General features: G+C 45.6%; 2 protein-coding genes across 2 annotated transcripts in view; one reads left to right on the top strand and one right to left on the bottom strand.

Annotated features, from left to right (window-relative positions):
- Window positions 1-12,241, top strand: part of LOC119315463 (dihydrolipoyllysine-residue acetyltransferase component 3 of pyruvate dehydrogenase complex, mitochondrial-like) — a 14,233-nt gene extending 1,992 nt beyond the window's left edge. Inside the window, exons 2-9 of the mRNA XM_037590088.1 lie at window positions 10,273-10,382; window positions 10,478-10,553; window positions 10,658-10,725; window positions 10,809-10,875; window positions 10,951-11,046; window positions 11,122-11,224; window positions 11,663-11,758; window positions 11,846-12,241. Coding sequence (XP_037445985.1) covers window positions 10,273-10,382; window positions 10,478-10,553; window positions 10,658-10,725; window positions 10,809-10,875; window positions 10,951-11,046; window positions 11,122-11,224; window positions 11,663-11,758; window positions 11,846-11,916 — 687 coding nt within the window. The 3' untranslated portion in view covers window positions 11,917-12,241. The remainder of the gene's footprint in view (window positions 1-10,272; window positions 10,383-10,477; window positions 10,554-10,657; window positions 10,726-10,808; window positions 10,876-10,950; window positions 11,047-11,121; window positions 11,225-11,662; window positions 11,759-11,845) is intronic.
- Window positions 12,242-18,023: 5,782 nt separating this feature from the next.
- LOC119314950 (agamous-like MADS-box protein AGL80) lies at window positions 18,024-18,707 on the bottom strand. The gene has a single exon (XM_037589632.1). It carries the CDS (start codon window positions 18,705-18,707, stop codon window positions 18,024-18,026), a length of 684 nt encoding a protein of 227 aa, XP_037445529.1.
- Window positions 18,708-21,109: the final 2,402 nt, after the last annotated feature.

Below are 21,109 nucleotides of genomic sequence, written 5' to 3'. Positions count from 1 at the left end.
GCATCCAACCAGAGGAATAACCCGAAAGGTTAGCAATCTTACAAGTTTGAAAAGTGTGACAACGGCAGGGATTTTGTTTTTCTGGTAACACAGTACTTGGTCAGGTTTTACAGTGTGGTCCCAGGTCTCATAGGTGTGAAAGCTTTGCTATATGTATGCTGTTGGAGAAATTATATAGCTGTTGTGGTGAAAATTCCAATTTATGGTTAAATAAATCATGTTGTTTCTGCTTTGTTAATAACCATGCCTACTATGATCCTGCGCCTCTTACTCTTTGTGTAGGCTTGCTGTCAAAACAACAAACTTAACATGTGCTTGACTAACTCAGTCAAGCTATTGTTGTAGTTGTCTGATGTATGAAAGTGTAATGTTCTCCTCATGTCTATTCTGATGTTTCAACTATACTACTTCTCTTGAGAAGTTTTCATGGTCCCACCCAGATTATACGCCATATTAGATCATCAGATTACCTACTAATCGACCTGCCAATGACTACAACGCTTGGTTGATTGCTTGTGGATGATTCTGCAATGTAGTGAAAGAATTTCAGTAACTAAATCCGCATGCTGTTCTTCAGCAATGGACAATTTCTGAAACTTTTCTGGATTGTGACCGATATGATTCAGGCGCAGAAACGTTAGATGTTGAATGCTATAGGACTGGAGATATATATGCTATCTGCGAATCGATTGACCCAATCTTGCCTCACTAGCTATGAGAAATAATTTAGATGAGAGTTTATAAAGAGCATGTCTAATACCATGCACTACAGTGGATACCGTCTTTGTTTATCGGTGCAGTTTAGTAGCACATCTTCTCGTGATCTCATTTGCTATTATATTCCACGAAAGAAACATTTACACAGGGTTTGTTTTGTCTTGGAAGTTCCTAGGATATTGTAGGAATCGATCACGACATTGATGGATATCAAAGAAAAGTGAGTCTGGTTCACCATGGTGTGCGAAAGGTGAGGCTGCTTTGCGCTCAGGACAGTTGATTAGGAACTCTTTGATTTGTATCACTGCCACTGGCTTGGTATCTGTACGTAGATGTGTATGCGTACCTGTAAAAATTAATGTTTTGGTTTAGTATTTTTCTTAATTCTCAAGAGCAAAAAGAAAATACGTTATCAGTGTGTATGTACAATACTATACACATCAAGTCGGAATCAAAGTCGAATTGAAAGCAAAGAAATGGCTAACCCTGACCGTGCACCTCTCCATCCCTTGGGTTTACTGCTTTGAACGCTTTAACCATTTTGTTATTATTATTGCTGTTCAATCAGGTTGCGACGAATCGGATCGGATGAGTAGCTAGATGTGGATCGATGGTGGCGGCTGGAAAGGGTTAACCCTCACCGTCTACCTCTCATGCTGCTTGGTGGTGACATGTGATCATCCACGGCTATCCGACATATGAGGACTCAGAATGTGGCGTTTGCTCCACAGTGAAGCACATGACCTTTCCTTGAAGGATGCATGGACACGTGCGGACCATCCCCCACCCCCTCCAATGAAATAAGTCTGTAACATTGATTCAGAAGCGAGAGGGCGAGTCTGTAACATTGATTCAGAAGCGAGAGGGCATATGAGGGTCGGTGTACATATGGACCAGGTGCATGGTGTAGCTCGCGCAAGGCGGCCCTCATGTCTAGGTCAACGAGATTAGTTTTAAACATTTCACTATGCTAGCGCGGTTCAATGACAAGTGTGTCGTGTAATGCTTGAACTCATCGCCTTGGCATATGTTCGGGTGCATTGTGATCAGGTGGATACCACGACCACTGAGGGTGGAAGGACGATAAGCAATTACATGGCTGGGGTAGAGGATGTGGGCCTGCATGGGTCTTTGAGTCATGTTCGGCGTGTGAGTTTGTTTCTCCCGTTGCAATGCACGGGCATTTGTGCTAGTTCCTATAAATACAGCCCCCCCCTCAAAAAGTAATCTAGAACTTTTACTCTACCGTCGCGAGCCTCTATTCCTATAAATACAGAAACTCCCAAAAAATATTAATTGTGAGCGAGTCATTTACGTCTTGAGTTACAACATAATGTCTATTGTTCATGCTATAATTGTGTTATCCGGAAATCGTAATACATGTGTGAATACATAGACCACAACATGTCCCTAGTGAGCCTCTAGTTGACTAGCTCGTTGATCAATAGATGGTTACGGTTTCCTAACCATGGACATACGATGTCACTGATAATGGGATCACATCATTAGGGTAATGATGTGATGGACAAGACCCAATCCTAAGTATCCTTTCCTTAGACCATGAGATTGTGCAACTCCCGGATACCGTAAGGGTACTTTGGGTGTGCCAAACGTCACAACGTAATTTGGTGGCTATAAAGGTACACTATGGGTATCCCCGAAAGTATCTGTTGTGTTGGCACGAATCGAGACTGGGATTTGTCACTCCGTATGACGGAGAGGTATCTCTGGGCCCACTCGGTAGGACATAAACATAATGAGCTCAATGTGATCAAGGATTTGTTCACGGGATGATGTGTTATGGGAACGAGTAAAGAGACTTGCCGTAACGAGATTGATCAAGGTATCGGTATACAGACGATCGAATCTCGGGCAAGTATCATACCGATAGACAAAGGGAATTGTATACAGGATTGATTGAATCGTTGACATCGTGGTTCATTCGATGATATTATAGTGGAGCACGTGGGAGCCAACATGGGTATCCAGATCCCGCTGTTGGTTATTGACTGAAGAGTTGTCTCGGTCATGTCTACGTGTCTCCCGAACCCGTAGGGTATACACACTTAAGGTTCAGTGACGCTAGAGTTGTAGAGATATTAGTATGCGGTTAACAGAAAGTTGTTCGGAGTCCCGGATGAGATCCCGGACGTCACGAGGAGTTCTGGAATGGTCCGGAGGTAAATATTTATATATAGGAAGTCCAGTTTCGGCCACCGGGAGAGTTGTGGTCCCGGGGGTCCACTGGGTGGGGCCACCTATCCCGGAGGGCCCCATGGGCTGAAGTGGCGTGGGAACCAGCCCCTGGTGGGCTGGTGCGCCCCACCCAAGGGCCCAAGGAGCCTAGGGTTGGAAACCCTAGGGGGCCATTGCCCCCGAGGGGGCATGCGCCCCCTGGTTGGAAACCCTAAGGGGGCCGCCGCCCCGAGGGCCCCCCCTGTAGATGGGATCTCCAAGGGGGCATGTGCCCCCTAGCCCCTATATATAGTGGAGGGGAGGGAGGGCAGCCGCACCCTAAGCCCTGGCGCTTCCCTCTCCCTCCCGTGGCACCTCTTCCTCCCAGTAGCGCTTGGCGAAGTCCTGCTAGAATCCCGCTGCTTCCACCACCATGCCGCCGTGCTACTGGATCTTCATCAACTTCTCCTCCCCCCTTGCCTGATCAAGAAGGAGGAGACGTCTCTGCTCCGTACGTGTGTTGAACGCGGAGGTGCCGTCCGTTCGGCGCTAGGATCATCGGTGATTTGGATCACGACGAGTACGACTCCATCAACCCCGTTCTCTTGAACGCTTCCACTCGCGATCTACAAGGGTATGTAGATGCACTCCTCTCTCTCTCGTTGCTAGATGACTCCATAGATTGATCTTGGTGATGCGTAGAAAATTTTAAATTCTGCTACGATCCCCAACAGTGGCATCATGAGCTAGGTCTATGCGTAGTTTCTATGCACGAGTAGAACACAAGTTGTTGTGGGCGTCGATTTTGTCAATTTACTTGCCGTTACTAGTCTTATCTTGATTCGGCGGCATCGTGGGATGAAGCGGCCCGGACCGACCTTACACGTACACTTACGTGAGACAGGTTCCACCGACTGACATGCACTAGTTGCATAATATGGCTAGCGGGTGTCTGTCTCTCCCACTTTAGTCGGATCGGATTCGATGAAAAGGGTCCTTTTGAAGGGTAAATAGAAATTGGCATATCACGTTGTGGTTTTGGTGTAGGTAAGAAACGTTCTTCCTAGAAACCTATAGCAGCCACGTAAAAATTTGCAACAACAATTAGAGGACGTCTAACTTGTTCTTGCAGAATATGCCGTGTGATGTGATATGGACAAAAGGATGTGATGAATGATATATGTGATGTATGAGATTGATCATGTTCTTCTAATAGGAATCACGACTTGCATGTCGATGAGTATGACAACCGGCAGGAGCCATAGGAGTTGTCTTAATTTATTGTATGACCTGCGTGTCAATGAAAACGCCATGTAATTACTTTACTTTATTGCTAACTGTTAGCTATAGTAGTAGAAGTAATAGTTGGCGAGACAACTTCATGAAGACACAATGATGAAGATCATGATGACGGAGATCATGGTGTCATGCCGGTGACGATGATAATCATGGCGCCCCGAAGATGGAGATCAAAAGGAGCAAAATGATATTGGCAATATCATGTCACTATTTGATTGCATGTGATGTTTATCATGTTTTTACATCTTATTTGCTTAGAATGACGGTAGCATAAATAAGATGATCCCTCATTAAAATATCAAGAATTGTGTTCCCCCTAACTGTGCACCGTTGCTAAGGTCTGTTGTTCCGAAGCACCACGTGATGATCGGGTGTGATAGGTTCTAACGTTCGCATACAACGGGCGTAAGCCAGATTTACACACGCAATACACTTAGGTTGACTTGACGAGCCTAGCATGTACAGACATGGACTCGGAACACAGAAGACCGAAAGGTTGAACATGAGTCATATAGAAGATACGATCAACATGAAGATGTTCACCGATGATGACTAGTCCGTCTCACGTGATGATCGGACACGGCCTAGTTGACTCGGATCATGTATCACTTAGAGGACTAGAGGGATGTCTATCTGAGTGGGAGTTCATTAAATAATTTGATTAGATAAACTTAATTATCATGAACATAGTCTAAAACTTTGCAATATGTCTTGTAGATCAAATGGCCCATGCTAATGTTGCCCTCAACTTCAACGCGTTCCTAGAGAAAACCAAGATGAAAGACGATGGTAGCAACTACACGGTCTGGGTCCGTAACCTGAGGATTATCCTCATAGCTGCCAAGAAAGCATATGTCCTTGAAGCACCGCTAGGTGATGCACCTGTTTTCCCAGCAACTCAAGACGTTATGAACGCCTGACAGTCGCATCATGATGATTACTCCTTGGTTCAGTGCGGCATGCTTTACAGCTTAGAACCGGGGCTCCAAAAGTGTTTTGAGCAGCACGGAGCATATGAGATGTTCCAAGAGCTGAAATGGTTTTCCAAGCTCATGCCTGGGTCGAGAGATATGAAGTCTCCAACAAGTTTTATAGTTGTAAGATGGAGGAGAATAGTTCTGTCAGCGAGCACATACTCAAAATGTCTAGGTTGCACAACCGCTTATCTCAGCTGGCAGTTAATCTCCCGGATGATGCGGTCGTTGACAGAATCCTTCAGTCGCTCCCACCTAGCTACAAGAGCTTTGTGATGAACTTCAATATGCAGGAGATGGAAAAGACCATTCCTGAGGTATATTCAATACTGAAATCAGCGGAGGTGGAGATCAAAAAGGAACATCAAGTGTTGATGGTGAATAAAACCACTAAGGTCAAGAAAGGCAAGGGTAAGAAGAACTTCAAGAAGGACAACAAGGGAGTTGCCGCGCCCGGTAAGCCAGTTACTGGGAAGAAGCCAAAGCATGGACCCAAGCCTGAGACTGAGTGCTTTTATTGCAAGGGAAACGGTCACTGGAAGCGGAACTGCCCCAAGTACTTAGCGCATAAGAAGGCCGGCAATACCAAACGTATATGTGATATACATGTTATTGATGTGTACCTAACCAGCGCTCGTAGTAGCTCCTGGGTATTTGATACCAGTGCAGTTGCTCATATTTGTAACTCAAAACAGGAGCTGCGGAATAAGCGGAGACTGGTGAAGGACGAGGTGACGATGCGCGACGCGAATGGTTCCAATGTCGATGTGATCGCCGTTGGCACACTACCTCTACATTTACCTATGGGATTAGTTTTAAACCTCAATAATTGTTATTTAGTACCAGCTTTGAGCATGAACATTGTATCTGGATCTCGTTTAATGTGAGATGGCTACTCATTTAAATCTGAGAATAATGGTTGTTCTATTTATATGAGAGACTTGTTTTATGATCATGCCCCGCTGGTTAATGGTTTATTCTTATTTAATCTCGAGCATGATGTTACACATATTCATAGTGTGAATGCCAAAAGATGTAAGGTTGATAATGATAGTCCCACATACTTGTGGCACTGCTGCCTTGGTTACATTGGTTTCAAACGCATGAAGAAACTCCATGCAGATGGACTTTTGGAGTCTCTTGATTATGAACCATTTGACACGTGCGAACCATGCCTCATGGGAAAAATGACCAAGACTCCGTTCTCCGGAACAATGGAGCGAGCAACCAACTTATTGGAAATCATACATACCGATGTGTGTGGTCCGATGAGTGTTGAGGCTCGTGGTGGTTATCGTTATGTCCTCACCCTCACTGATGACTTAAGTAGATATGGGCATGTCTACTTGATGAAACACAAGTCTGAGACCTTTGAAAAGTTCAAGGAATTTCAGAGTAAGGTTGAGAATCAACGTGACAGGAAAATAAAGTTCTAACGATCAGATCATGGAGGGGAATATTTGAGTCACGAATTTGGCACGCACTTAAGGAAATGTGGAATTGTTTCACAACTCACGCCGCCTGGAACACCTCAGCGTAATGGTGTGTCCGAACATCGTAATCGCACTCTATTGGATATGGTGCGATCTATGATGTCTCTGACCGATCTACCGCTATCATTTTGGGGTTATGCTATAAAGACTGCCACATTCACTTTAAATAGGGCTCCGTCGAAATCCGTTGAGACGACACCGTATGAATTGTGGTTTGGGACGAAACCTAAGCTGTCGTTTCTGAAAGTTTGGGGATGCGATGCTTATGTCAAGAAACTTCAACCTGAAAAGCTCGAACCCAAATCGGAAAAATGCGTCTTCATAGGATACCCTAAGGAAACTATTGGGTATACCTTCTACCTCAGATCCGAAGGCAAGATCTTTGTTGCCAAGAATGGATCCTTTCTAGAGAAAGAGTTTCTCTCGAAAGAAGTAAGTGGGAGGAAAGTAGAACTTGATGAAGTATTGCCTCTTGAACCGGAGAGTAGCGCAGCTCAAGAAAATGTTTCTATGGTGCCTGCACCGACTAGAGAGGAAGTTAATGATGATGATCATGAAACTTCAGATCAAGTTGCTACTGAACTTCGTAGGTCCACAAGGACACGTTCCGCACCAGAGTGGTACGGCAACCCTGTCCTGGAAATCATGTTGTTAGACAATGGTGAACCTTCAAACTATGAAGAAGCGATGGCAGGCCTGGATTCTAACAAATGGCTTGAAGCCATGAAATCCGAGATAGGATCCATGTATGAAAACGAAGTATGGACTTTGACTGACTTGCCCGATGATCGGCGAGCCATAGAAAATAAATGGATCTTTAAGAAGAAGACAGACGCGGATGGTAATGTAACCATCTATAAGGCTCGGCTTGTCGCTAAGGGTTATCGACAAGTTCAAGGGGTTGACTACGATGAGACCTCACCCGTAGCGAAGCTGAAGTCTGTCCGAATCATGTTAGAAATTGCCACATTCTATGATTATGAGATATGGCAAATGGACGTCAAAACGGCATTCCTTCATGGTTTCCTTAAGGAAGAATTGTATATGATGCATCCGGAAGGTTTTGTCGATCCTAAGAACCCTGACAAGGTATGCAAGCTCCAACGCTCGATCTATGGGCTGGTGCAAGCATCTCGGAGTTGGAACATTCATTTTGATGAGATGATCAAAGCGTTTGGGTTTACGCAGATTTATGGAGAAGCCTGTGTTTACAAGAAAGTGAGTGAGAGCTCTACAACATTTCTCATATTATATGTGGATGACATACTTTTGATGGGAAATGATATAAAACTCTTGGAAAGCATAAAGGCCTACTTGAATAAGTGTTTTTCAATGAAGGACCTTGGAGAAGCTGCTTACATATTAGGCATCAAGATCTATAGAGATAGATCGAGATGCCTCATTGGTCTTTCACAAAGCATGTACCTTGACAAGATATTGAAGAAGTTCAATATGGATCAGTCCAAGAAGGGGTTCTCGCCTGTATTGCAAGGTGTGAGACTGAGCACGGCTCAATGCCCGACCACGGCAGAAGATAGAGAAAAGATGAGTGTCATCCCCTATGCCTCGGCCATAGGGTCTATTATGTATGCCATGTTGTGTACCAGACCTGATGTAAATCTTGCCGTAAGTTTGGTGGGAAGGTACCAAAGTAATCCCGGCATGGAACACTGGACAACGGTCAAGAATATTCTGAAGTACCTGAAAAGGACTAAGGATATGTTTCTCGTTTGTGGAGGTGACGAAGAGCTCGTCGTAAAGGGTTACGTTGATGCTAGCTTCGACACAGATCTGGATGACTCCAAGTCACAAACCGGATACGTGTATATTTTGAATGGTGGGGCAGTCAGCTGGTGCAGTTGCAAGCAAAGCGTCATGGCGGGATCTACATGTGAAGCAGAGTACATGGCAGCCTCGAAGGCAGCACATGAAGCAATCTGGATGAAGGAGTTCATTACCGACCTAGGAGTTATTCCCAATGCGTCGAGCCCAATGACTCTCTTTTGTGACAACACTGGAGTTATTGCCCTTGCCAAGGAGCCCAGGATTCACAAGAAGACCGGCATATCAAGCGTCGCTTCAACTCCATTCATGATAATGTTCAAGATGGAGACATAGAGATTTGTAAAGTGCATACGGACCTGAATGTCGCAGATCCGTTGACTAAACCTCTTCCACGTGCAAAGCATGGTCAACACCAGAACTCTATGGGTGTTCGATTCATCACAATGTAACTAGGTTATTGACTCTAGTGCAAGTGGGAGACTGTTGGAAATATGCCCTAGAGGCAGTAATAAAATGGTTATTATTATATTTCCTTGTTCATGATAATTGTCTATTGTTCATGCTATAATTGTGTTATCCAGAAATCGTAATACATGTGTAAATACATAGACCACAACATATCCCTAGTGAGCCTCCAGTTGACTAGCTCGTTGATCAATAGATGGTTACGGTTTCCTAACCATGGACATATGATGTCACTGATAACGGGATCACATCATTAGGATAATGATGTGATGGACAAGACCCAATCCTAAGCATAGCACAAGATCGTGTAGTTCGTCTGCTAAAGCTTTTCTAATGTCGAGTATCCTTTCCTTAGACCATGAGATTGTGCAACTCTCGGATATCGTAAGGGTACTTTGGGTGTGCCAAACGTCACAACATAACTGGGTGGCTATAAATGTACACTACGGGTATCCCCGAAAGTATCTGTTGGGTTGGCATGAATTGAGACTGGGATTTGTCACTCCGTATGACGGAGAGGTATCTCTGGGCCCACTCGGTAGGACATCATCATAATGAGCTCAATGTGAACAAGGAGTTGTTCACGGGATGATGTGTTACGGGAATGAGTAAACAGACTTGCCGTAACGAGATTGAACAAGGTATCGGTATACCGATGATCGAATCTCGGGCAAGTATCGTACTGATAGACAAAGGGAATTGTATACGGGATTGATTGAATCCTTGACATCGTGATTCATTCGATGAGATTATCGTGGAGCATGTGGGAGCCAACATGGGTATCCAGATGCCGCTGTTGGTTATTGACCGGAGAGTTATCTCGATCATGTCTACGTGTCTCCCGAACCCGTAGGGTCTACACACTTAAGGTTCGGTGACACTAGAGTTGTAGAGATATTAGTATGCGGTTAACTGAAAGTTGTTCGGAGTCCCGGATGAGATCCGGGACGTCACGAGGAGTTCCGGAATGGCCCGGAGGTAAAGATTTATATATAGGAAGTCCAGTTTCGGCCACCGGGAGAGTTTCGGGGGTCACCGGTATTGTACCGGGACCACTAGAAGGGTCCCGGGGGTCCACCGGGTGGGGCCACCTATCCCGGAGGGCCCCTTGGGCTGAAGTGGCGTGGGAACCAACCCCTGATGGGCTGGTGCGTGATACGTCTCCAACGTATCTATAATTTTTGATTGCTCCATGCTATATTACCTACTGTTTTGAATGTTTATGGGCTTCATTATACACTTTTATATCATTTTTGGGACTAACCTATTAATCCAGAGCCCAGTGCCAGTTTCTATTTTTACCCTGTTTCAGCATTGAAAAATGCCGCTGAGACTTTTTTTCGTTGATCCTATCTACCTTGTAGTGTTTTAACTCTTATTCTTTTCAGGTTACTGCAAACCGCCTCCTAGCTTCTAAACAAACCATCCCACATTACTACTTGACAGTTGACACACGTGTCGACAAACTTATCAAGTATGTTTCAGGCCTAATTTTGTAAAACTTGCAGTGGATAATTTTAGTACCGAACTTTTGTCTAAAGAAGAGTTTTTCATTTTGTTGTGCTACAGGTTACGAGGGGAACTGAACCCACTGCAGGAAGCATCTGGTGGAAAGAAGATATCTATTAACGACCTTGTTATAAAGGTACTCACCGGTTCTTATACGTACATTGTTGCCTTGTAAGTCGTATTGGGCTCATGTGGATTCTGTGATCTCCAGTTTTAAATTTACCTCTACGTTCTGCGCAGGCTGCAGCCTTGGCTCTTCGAAAGGTCCCTGAGTGCAACAGTTCTTGGATGAATGATTTTATTCGCCAGTGAGTTCCTACGGAGCATTTATACCTGTCACTCAAATTATATTGGCAAGAAATGTGATATGACAAATGTACATCTCATGCAGATACCACAATGTGAACATAAATGTTGCTGTACAAACTGAGCATGGATTGTTTGTTCCAGTAGTTAGGGTAAGCTAGTCAAAGCTAGCTAGTTCGGTTTTGTGCATTTTCCCCCGTTCTCTTAACTTATTACTTTTGGTGCAGGATGCAGACAAGAAGGGACTTGGTACAATCGGTGAGGAGGTGAAGCAGTTAGCTCAAAGAGCAAGGGATAACAGCTTAAAACCACAAGATTACGAGGTATTTATCGCATAGTAGATGATAAGTATGAAATCAACAACATTTTTCATTGACCATTTTCGTTCTCTGTTTCAGGGTGGCACGTTCACAGTATCAAACTTGGGAGGTCCTTTTGGAATTAAACAGTTCTGTGCTATTATAAATCCTCCTCAGTCAGCAATCTTGGCCATTGGTTCTGGTAAGAAGCCGTGTTACACTTTCGTCATGTACTGCCAATACGTTGGCCACAAAAATGCTGTTGCTACTTAGTTTGCATTGTGTACATAACAGTTTGGCATTTGTCAGTATTTTACCATTGTTATGGATAACATAGTCCTGTCGACTTTTTACCAGAACCTGCTATTGGAAGCCCAGTACATTGACCTAGACAATTGCATGATCCTTTACTTTGGCTTTCTATATCCTAGTCCGTTCTTACTTCTGAGTAACCTTCAGTTAGTTCTGTAGGCAGGACTTGAACATTGTCCTAATGTTCTGTGCTTTTTGTTTCTGTATTCTACTTTGTAGCATAGTTAGATCTAGTTTCTGCTACTTTGATCCATTATTCATTTTGTGATGTCCTTAGTCCTCCCATAGGGATTTATTCAGTGCTTACATGATACTTTTTTTTGGGCAGCTGAGAAGAGGGTGATACCAGGCAGTGCGGATGGTCAGTACGAGTTTGGTTCCTACATGTCAGTAACAATGAGCTGCGATCACAGGGTTATTGATGGTACGCTTTTAATCTTTTGTGAAATATAAATCGTGAGCCAGTTGAAATGTGGGCGGGAACTCAACAAATAATGATGTTTATCTGTAGGTGCAATTGGGGGGGAATTCCTGAAAGCGTTCAAGGGCTACATCGAGAACCCGACCACAATGTTGCTGTAAAGTTAGGAGGATGAAGCCTATTCTTGTCGAGTTCTTGAATAATGCACAGAACGGTGCTGTCCCGTTTTACATAACCTGGGCGCGGTCTCATGGAACCCACAGTCAAGAGCACAGAGCCAGCAAGCGAACACACAGGATGACCTGTTTTTTTGGATTGAAACGTCTTCTGTTCGTTTTACCTTCTGTTTCTTCCCATGAATGACCTGATCGATGTAGGTTGGACTTGCATGGCCTGTTGAGCTCATTTTTTGCCAGAGAAACTCCTGATTATAGGATTTGCATTTTTCCTAATATACACGCAAACTTAACCAGGAGGCTCAGTAAATGGTTCGGAACAATAAGTCATCTTGGAAGAAACAGCTACCTAACCCTGTACGGATTAGAAATCCATCAATGGTTCGTCTTTGCCATAATCATGCTGAACCGGCGTGCTATTGTGTTTCCAAATTCCATCAAGCCGGTTGTGATTTCAAGCGTGCTAAGCCACCTATTTATTCCGACGGAGGCACCACGGTTCTGCGCAGCGCATCAATCCGTCCATCGGCAATGTCGAGCTCTGGTTTCATGGCGTTCAAGATCAGCTCCAAGGCACACAGCCACCGAGCCATGGGCCAGGGCCTGGTCCGCGTCTACTCGCCGATGGCCACCGTCGGCGGCCACTGCTGGCTACCCGTACGGGGACGCTCCACGCGTACCCGCTTCGCCTCCATCTACCTCGAGCTCGTGAGCCATCCGACGCATGCCGTGATGGCCACCTTCGACGCCTTCGCCGTGCACGGCGACGGATCGTCGCCACCGTCCCACCACAACCAATGCGTGCACGTCTACTCGCCGGACGACCGCGGTTTTAGGAGTCCCCGCGGGTTTCCTGAGTTCATCCCCGCCGACACCCAATTCAACGTCAACGACATGACTGTCATGTGGAGGGCACGGTTGCGCGAGACGCTTCCTTGTCGAACCAGCTCAGCCGCCTGCTCGACCGTGGCGCCTGGACCGACGTCGCCTTTGAGGTCGCCCGCGAGACCTTCCGCGCCCACCGCGCAGAGGCGCAGCTCTTCGGCGGCATGCTCGAGTCCTCCTCGTCCTCCTTCCCCATCGCTCTGGAGGACATCGAGCCCAAGACCTTTGGAGCAATGCTCCGGTTCATCTACACCGACACCCTGCCGGACGACGCCGACGGCGAGCCCCCCAACATGGAGGTGTTGGAACGTCTCCTCGCCGCGGCCGACCGGTTCGCGCTTGACGGCCTCAAGCTCGAGTGCACCCATAGGCTGCTGAGCACCGTGTCTCTGTCGACTCGGTCGTCGACATGCTACGCTTGGCCGAGACGCACAACTGCGCCGAGCTCAAGGCACGGTGTATCGGCTTCATTGCGATGATTCAGAATTTCAAGGACGTTGTGCTAACCGATGGCTTCGTGCAGCTCGCGGTAGAATCCCCAATGGTTCTCGCGGAACTTAGGGAGAGGACTCACTATTTTGCATGATTTTAGGAAGAGGTAAATACACCGACAGTCCTATAAAATTTGTACGCGATGGTCAGTTTGGTGCGAAACTTATAGCAAAAATAGACATGGGTATGAGGACTTGATTCACCGTATATTGACGAATGAGATCATTGTGATATTAATTTGTGTCTTGGAAGATACCCGTCAAGATGTGCTTGCGACGTATCCAATTGAAGGATGTGTCCAAATAACGTCTGGACCGAAACGTGCCCTGCATCAAGAGTGAGTTGTCCAACCAAAGGTCCTATCCATCGCGTGGGGTTGCCTTGATAATTAAGATAGACTCAGACAAAAGCATTGGACGTTTAATGACTACACATGTTGTATCCTCAGTGAAATGATCCATGCTACCATACTAACCCTCCTATCACCGGGTGTTCAAAATAGCACTGCACGGTCTTCCTTCCCTTAGCCCCTTCGTTGCTCGATCTCTATGATTCTAGGTACCTGCAGGGACGAAGAACGCGGACAAGACAATAGATAATTAGAAGATAAGTTTATTTCACACATACGGGACCTGAATTCAAAGTACTTCCATTGACCCCTCCAACAATTACATAGGGTTGTAGGGCTATGCCTCAACCCATGACCTTACCGAATCACTCACACTTAGCGATCAGATTGCAAGAAGAAACCATTGAAGAACACATCAACATGAATGAATGATTGATAATATGGTATTACAATAATTGCCCGATGCGATACACGATTACAAGGTGTGGCGAACTTGGGGATGAAGGCTGTTGTGATGATGATGGAGGTGGCTATGGCTATGGAGATGGAAATGGCGGTGACTAGGGTTTATGGATACTCCTGATGATGAAGATGGAGTTGCGGCGTCTCTCTATGATTGCGAGTTGTTCTAATCTGATTCTGGTGTTGGCCCTTTAATAATAGTTGTAGGGCTGGACAAGACGGTGCCGTGGACACCTCATACAACCGCACATACAAGCATGTGCAGTCATATGAGATGCCATCTTGCACTCTGGTGCACTTGTTGTGCCTCCCACTTGGCTCCTCTTATCTCCTCTTTGCCCATATATGTGCTTGATTTAGTCCATGTATAGCCCAATTTCTTGTGGATTCATGAGTCATTAGTACAAATATTGGAGCGTATATCTCGGTACGAACCCGTGGAAGCCGATGGGTGAGGGCTGCAGGGTAGAGAAGGAATTCCCCATCTTGGCCAGGGTGTCGAGGAAGAAGATGTTGAGGCTGCTGCTGCCATCCATCAGGCCCATGGGAGATAGAAGCCCCTGTCGATCGGATCTAGCACCAAGGCAACTTACTAGGGCGGGGACGTAGGTCGGATGATCAGCACGATCGAAGGAGATTGTGGCATCAGACCACTCCTTAAGGTCGGTTGGGGTCAACACGGTCACGTAGACCCCGCGCCGAGAGAGCTTTTGAGGCCAGTGCATTTCCACAGCCGGGAAGATCACGTTGATATCAATTGTTTGGGTGGGCCGTTGGGTTCATGAAGGTCCAGCCACCCTCGAGGCTGACTTAGCTTCATGCGCCTTTTCACAACTACTTATGGAGAGGCGTGGATGGCTGTGGTGTCGGTGTGCTGGTTGAACAGGAACTCGATGTTCCCGAAGTGGATGTAGTCGATGACGGGAGGGGGCATCACATCGTAGAGCAACCCTCAATCGCCGACCTCAAGCTCGAAGGAGCCAAAGGTGAAGGTCTTGCTCAACATGAAGTCGTCGGGCATGTATAATTAGCCGATATGGGTTCATTCTCCGACCAACGTAGCCTATGCCTGGCGCGCCAACTGACAGTGGATAGTCCAGACTACACCCACGGTAGGGTAGCAAACATGTCCGGAAGTACTAGATCGTAGGTTACACAGAGAGTTTACCGACGTTCGGGCCTCCAGGAAGGAGTAACACCCTACATCCTTCTTTGTGTTTTTATTCATGGGTGGGTATACCTCGTACAAGGGATTACAATGGGAGATGGGATGATGGATACAGAGGTAGATGGGATCGAGAGCCCCGTAGCCTCCACCTATATACACGGTGGTGGTTAGGGTTTTATAGGAGGCATATCCAATCTTGGCCATCACCGTGTTGACTTGGGTGCCAAGAAAACCTTTAAATGCCTATCCTGCCCTCCGAGCTCCCTCCTGTCACTAACTCCTTGGCAGGCCCTCCGGACCTCGTGGTAGCTATGCTGTCGAGCTCCCTATGGAGCACCCTGGTGTATTACACCCTCAGTTTCTGAGGGGAGTCCAAAGCTAAGAAGGTCCACAACGCCATCCATGTTTGTTCTTGTTACTTCTTCCCACCTCTCTAGCAAGTACCTCCATGGAATGACTTGCACATTGAGGTGCACCATGATAAGTCTCCGTCGTATCTATAATTTTTGATTGTTTCATTCCATTACTCTACAACTTTCATATACTTTTGGCAATATTTTATATTATTTTTAGGACTAACATATTAATCCAGTGCCCAATGCCTGTTTGTTATATGTTTTTTTGTTTTGCAGAATATCCATATCAAACGAAGTCCAAGCATAATAAAAATTTGCCGAGATTTATTTTGGAATATATATGATTTTTGGGAAAAAGAATCAATGCAAGATGATGCTCGAGGGGGCCACAAGCCCATGGGGCATGCCCCCCTACCTAAGGCGTGCCTGGCAGGCTTGTGGGCCCTCTATAAGGTGGTTGGTGCCCTTCTTTTGCCGCAAGAAAGATAATATCTGGAAGAAAATTGTGTTAACATTTCAGCCCAATCGGAGTTAAGGATCTCCAGGAATTTAAGAAATGGCGAAGGGCCAGAAAACACGAACGAAAAACAGAAGAGAGCGGAGAGAGAGAGATCCAATCTCGGGGGGAGGGGGGCTCCTGCCATCTGGGAGCCATGGAGGCCAAGGACCAGAGGGGGAATCCTGCTCCCATCTAGGGGGAGGGCAAAGAAGAAGAAGAAGAAGGAGGGGGGCTCTCTCCCCTCTCTCCCAGCGGCACCGGAACACCGCCGGGGCAATCATCGTGTTCGCGTGACAGCGATCCACTCCAACAACCCCGTCATCTTCATCAACACCTTCATCACCTTCCCTCATCTATATTCAGCGGTCCACTCTCCCGCAACCCGTGGTACCCGTATTTGAACATGGTGCTCTATGCTTCATATTATTATCTAATGACGTGTTGCCATCCTATGATGTTTGAGTAGATTTTTGTTGTCCATTGAGGTAATTGGTGAATTGCCATGATTGGTTTAATTTGCTTGTGGTTATGTTGCTGTCCTTTGGTGCTCATCATATGAACGCGAGTGTGGATCAGACCTTAGGGTTAGTTGTATGTTGATAGGACTATGCATTGGAGGGCAAGAGTGACAGAAGCTTCTTCCTACCATAGAAAATACAAGACTGAAGGGGGACCAATATATCTTAATGCTATGGTTGGGTTTTGCCTTAATGAACTTTAGTAGTTGCGGATGCTTGCTAATTGTTCCAATCATAAGTGCATAGAATTCCAAGTAAGGGATGACATGCTAGCGGTGGCCTCTCCCACATAAAAACTTGCTATCAGTCTAGTAACTTAGCCAATTGCTTTAGGGACAATTCCGCAAATCCTACCACCACTTTTCCACACTCGCTATACTAACCTAATTGTACTTTTAGTAAAACAACACCTAACTTTTATTTTCATGTTCTTTATTATCTTGTAAACCTATCCCTTTACACTACAAAGTACTACTAGTTTTTTTTCTTGTTCTACGTAAACCAAATGTTAAGTGTGTGTAGAGTTGTATCGGTGGTCGATAGAACTTGGAGGGAATATAAATTCTACCTTTGGCTCCTCCTTGGGTTTGACACTCTTATTTATCGAAAAAACTACAATTGATCTCCTATACTTGTGGGTTATCACACCAATGCCCGGAGTGGATTCATATGTACGATGTTCTATCACAACATGCACCCGATAGAGTTCGGGGTTCTCATAGTAGCTTGAGTATAGATCAAACACAATGCCCTCTCAGGGGTGGCCCGAGACCCGATTGATGATGAAACTGGTTGACACAATCACCTGGTTTTGAAACTTGCCAAAAAATATTGAGGATGTAGAAGCCATTATCCTGGCGCTCAATGTCATACCTACATTTTCTTAAAATGAAATGTAGCATCATAAATCTTTTAGTACATGAGACTTTTTGCATCAAACAATTAATGTGCTCTAGTTTTCCTAGAATCATTATGGTTTTGTATAGGCGATGTGCATCAAGGTATGCCAAAACTGGGAGGTAGCACTTCATGCATGGTTGGATCGTTTGATGCAATACTAAGAGGAAAAAAAATCATTTTGCTCGAGCAAAAGCATGCTTGACAAAATATGTGGACATAAAGAGTAGGTACAACCTAAAAGTTGCAACCAACTGATAAAACAAATAGAGCATGGGGGATATCCATAATAAAAATTTAAAAGAGTAAAATAAAATTGTCTTTGCTCAAAGAGCAAGATTGAGACCAAATGTCTCATCTTATTGACGATGCCATCCATGCATCTTATTGGCCATGCCAAAACTAAATTAAAGAGATGAGGACCATGTAGCTAGTCATGCGCTACATGTAGAGTTCATCTACCAGCTTACATATTCATGTGGCCACGAGAGAAGACATCGTTGTTGCCGTCATAGCCACAAGTATTGTCACCATCGTAGATCACGGTGGTAGGGGCCCTTTCGAACCTCATAGTGTTAAGACAACCCTCCTGTTGCTGTGGTGGTGCCTGATACATAATTGGAGGCCCCATGCCCCTGCCATTGGTGACGTATGGTACCTGGGCTTGGTCGACTGGTGGCTGCCCACTCATTTTTGTGGTGCATTCACTCAGGCTCTTGAGGATAGAGTCCACCTTCGAGCCCAGGGCTGTGAGCTCCTCGATGTTGTCTGGGAAGTGGCCACTTTTTAAGGCCTTATACAGGAGAATCTTGGTGTGCTGGTCCTGCTCCTCGCGTCTAGCCTTCTGGACCTGCTCTTGGAGCTGTACGATACGCTCACGGAGGATGCTCTCTTGGTCCATCGTCTTCTTTAGCCGTGCCGCCTCTTGCATGCTCTTGAACTGATTCAGGATAGCCACTGCCTCGCCATGGGATGGGAACACCTCTGGCACTGCCATGCCCTCGCCATACATGACCACACATGCCTTAGCATCGGGCATGGCGGCCACCTCGCCTGCCTTCTTCATCAGGATCTTAGTGTGCTTCTTCAAGGCATTGCGCCGCGCCGAGTTATTGCGGATGTACCGAAGGGCCACCTTCTTGCGAGCCATTGTCAAGTGAGGGAAAAATCTGCAAATGAAGGAAAATTGCTTGTTTGGGTGAGTTGAAAACGAAGGTATGTGGCGTGGATTTATAGTGGAGGATCTACGAGGATGAGGACGCTATAACCATGCCAATGGAGGATCTGATAGATCTGGAGGCTGATCTTAATTGTGGCCAGCTGTAAATTTGGTGTCCATTTAAAATTTTAGATTTACTTCCTAAAACCGTAGATTTCGTCAATCAATACGAAATTTCTTGTAGATCGAAGGAGAACATATATGGAAGGTTTCTACATGCATCTTTACTAGTAGGACATTCCTATTTTAGCAAGATATTTCCAATTTTTTAATTTAATGTTATCCTAAGTTGAATGTTTATTGAAAATATAGATAATCACATCGAGTGTCCATTCCTTTTTGAAAATGTTAAGGAAATATCCATGAAGTATCACTCGTACTAGATGACCTGTTGCGCCATTGGCGCACAGACAAACTGCAGCCCGGAACTTAAGCTAACTATTTGAAGGACATTTTTCCTTGACCGTCTGCAAATGATTATGTTTGTATCGCATATGTATTTGCCTTGATAATGATGTTGAAAAAATAGCCTAGGGGCAATAATAATTGTATTATTTATTTCCAAGTTTATGACAAATGTTTACGTTCCGTGCTATAACTACTATGGCTCTCGAGTCTACAATAACTAAGAGGCTAAGAGGAAAACTCATATGAACGTGTAAAAATATAAACGTTAAAATAGATTCCTTGTCTTGCCTCTAGGACTAGTTCAAGTGTTGCATGATGGTTCTATTTTTCTAAACGATCGTGCCAGCAATATTGAGGGCACGATGTTAGAAGAACACTTGTGTTGAATTGACCCAAGTTGGATTTTGTACTAGGAGATGATTTTGTCATAAGTCTATAGTCATAACATGGGAAGTTAATGTATCCATAATTCCTTAGACCATGAGAGTATCGAGTCACTCCATACTGGTCGATGCACTTTTCGTTTGTTCTAACGTCAACTGTAATAGGGTGATCATAACAACAACTTATAGGTTTATGAAAAACCTATGATGATGGACTAGATATATCTCTAGGTGTAATAGGCGATTTGCTCCTACAATGAGGAGAGATAGTCTTAGGGCCCTCTAGGTGTGACAGTATCCATCATTGTCTGGCTAGACACAACATGATTTGTTCACGTGGATGCCAAAATACGAGAATGAGAAAAAAGAACAAAACCGGTAACACAAAGACTGGTATAGTAAGCATGTGTTTGACTCACAGGGATACCAATATATCTCACCACAGGATTTTTTAAAGCATGGCGAAGCAAAAGGAATTGCACATGGGAATTGACACGTCTCGAATGTATCTATAATTTATGAAGTATTCATTCTATATCTACATCAATCTTGTATGGTTTTGATGCACTTTTATAACATTTTTATGGACTAACATATTAATATAGTGCCCAGTGCAAGTTCCTATTTTTAAAAATATTTTTCATTTGGCAGAAAAAGCATACCAAACAAAGTCAACCACAATAAAAATTTACGACTATTTTTTATGGAAGGAAACTGTCGGTGTACAAAAAGAGGGGTACACTTTTTGTACCCCTATAACTGTGCACGGGCAGTCTGAGCCACGGGCACCGCCACACCAAGCAAGGCAAGGGAGGTGAGCCAGGGTAAGACCGAAGCTCAAGAGAACTACGACGCCAAGGCCAAGACCGCAAAGAGCAAAGGGGACGAAACAGACTCCCCCGGCAAGATCCTTGCCAGGAGACAGTTCTAGCAGCCCTGGCAAGACCCTTGCCGCGGCGACTCGTCCCGCGCCTACGGAGCAAATCACCCTTGAGTCCACTGCCCCCAAAGGGTAAGGATTCGGGAGACACCCCTGTGGCGGCATGCAGATCTTTGTAAAGACATTCAAGATCAGATACGCACTAAGGAGACGACAACCCTTGGCGGGATCCCAGCCGAGGAAGACCACAAGGCCCCCGGCAAGCGCCTCGCCGGGGATGACAGCGGGCGCCCCGGCAAGACCCTTGCCGGGGCCCCGGCAAGGCCCTTACCAAGGACACCCGCAGGGCCACCATCAGGCCCACGCCGACTAAACCTCCACCACCGCATGCATGCAGCTGCCGACCCAACCAGCTGGGCAGGCACCTGCGTGGAGGCATGCAGATCTTCGTGAAGACCCACCACTGCGCCACTTCACCTGCTTGCCTACCTACGTGGCATCGCAGGCGTCGCTGGCCAGGGCGCGTGTCGACACAAGAAGGAGCGGCGACGGACGAGACAGATCTCTCCCCCCGTCCCCGATAAAGCAAGGACACCTAAGCAAGACGCATTAAATGCGCCTTGTCATGTAATGCGAGGGATAACCTCGCATCGCTGTACCCT

Source organism: Triticum dicoccoides, chromosome 6A (assembly GCF_002162155.2).
Source record: "Triticum dicoccoides isolate Atlit2015 ecotype Zavitan chromosome 6A, WEW_v2.0, whole genome shotgun sequence".
Classification (NCBI taxonomy): domain Eukaryota; kingdom Viridiplantae; phylum Streptophyta; class Magnoliopsida; order Poales; family Poaceae; genus Triticum; species Triticum dicoccoides.
This window is presented reverse-complemented; position numbering and strand designations above follow the sequence as displayed.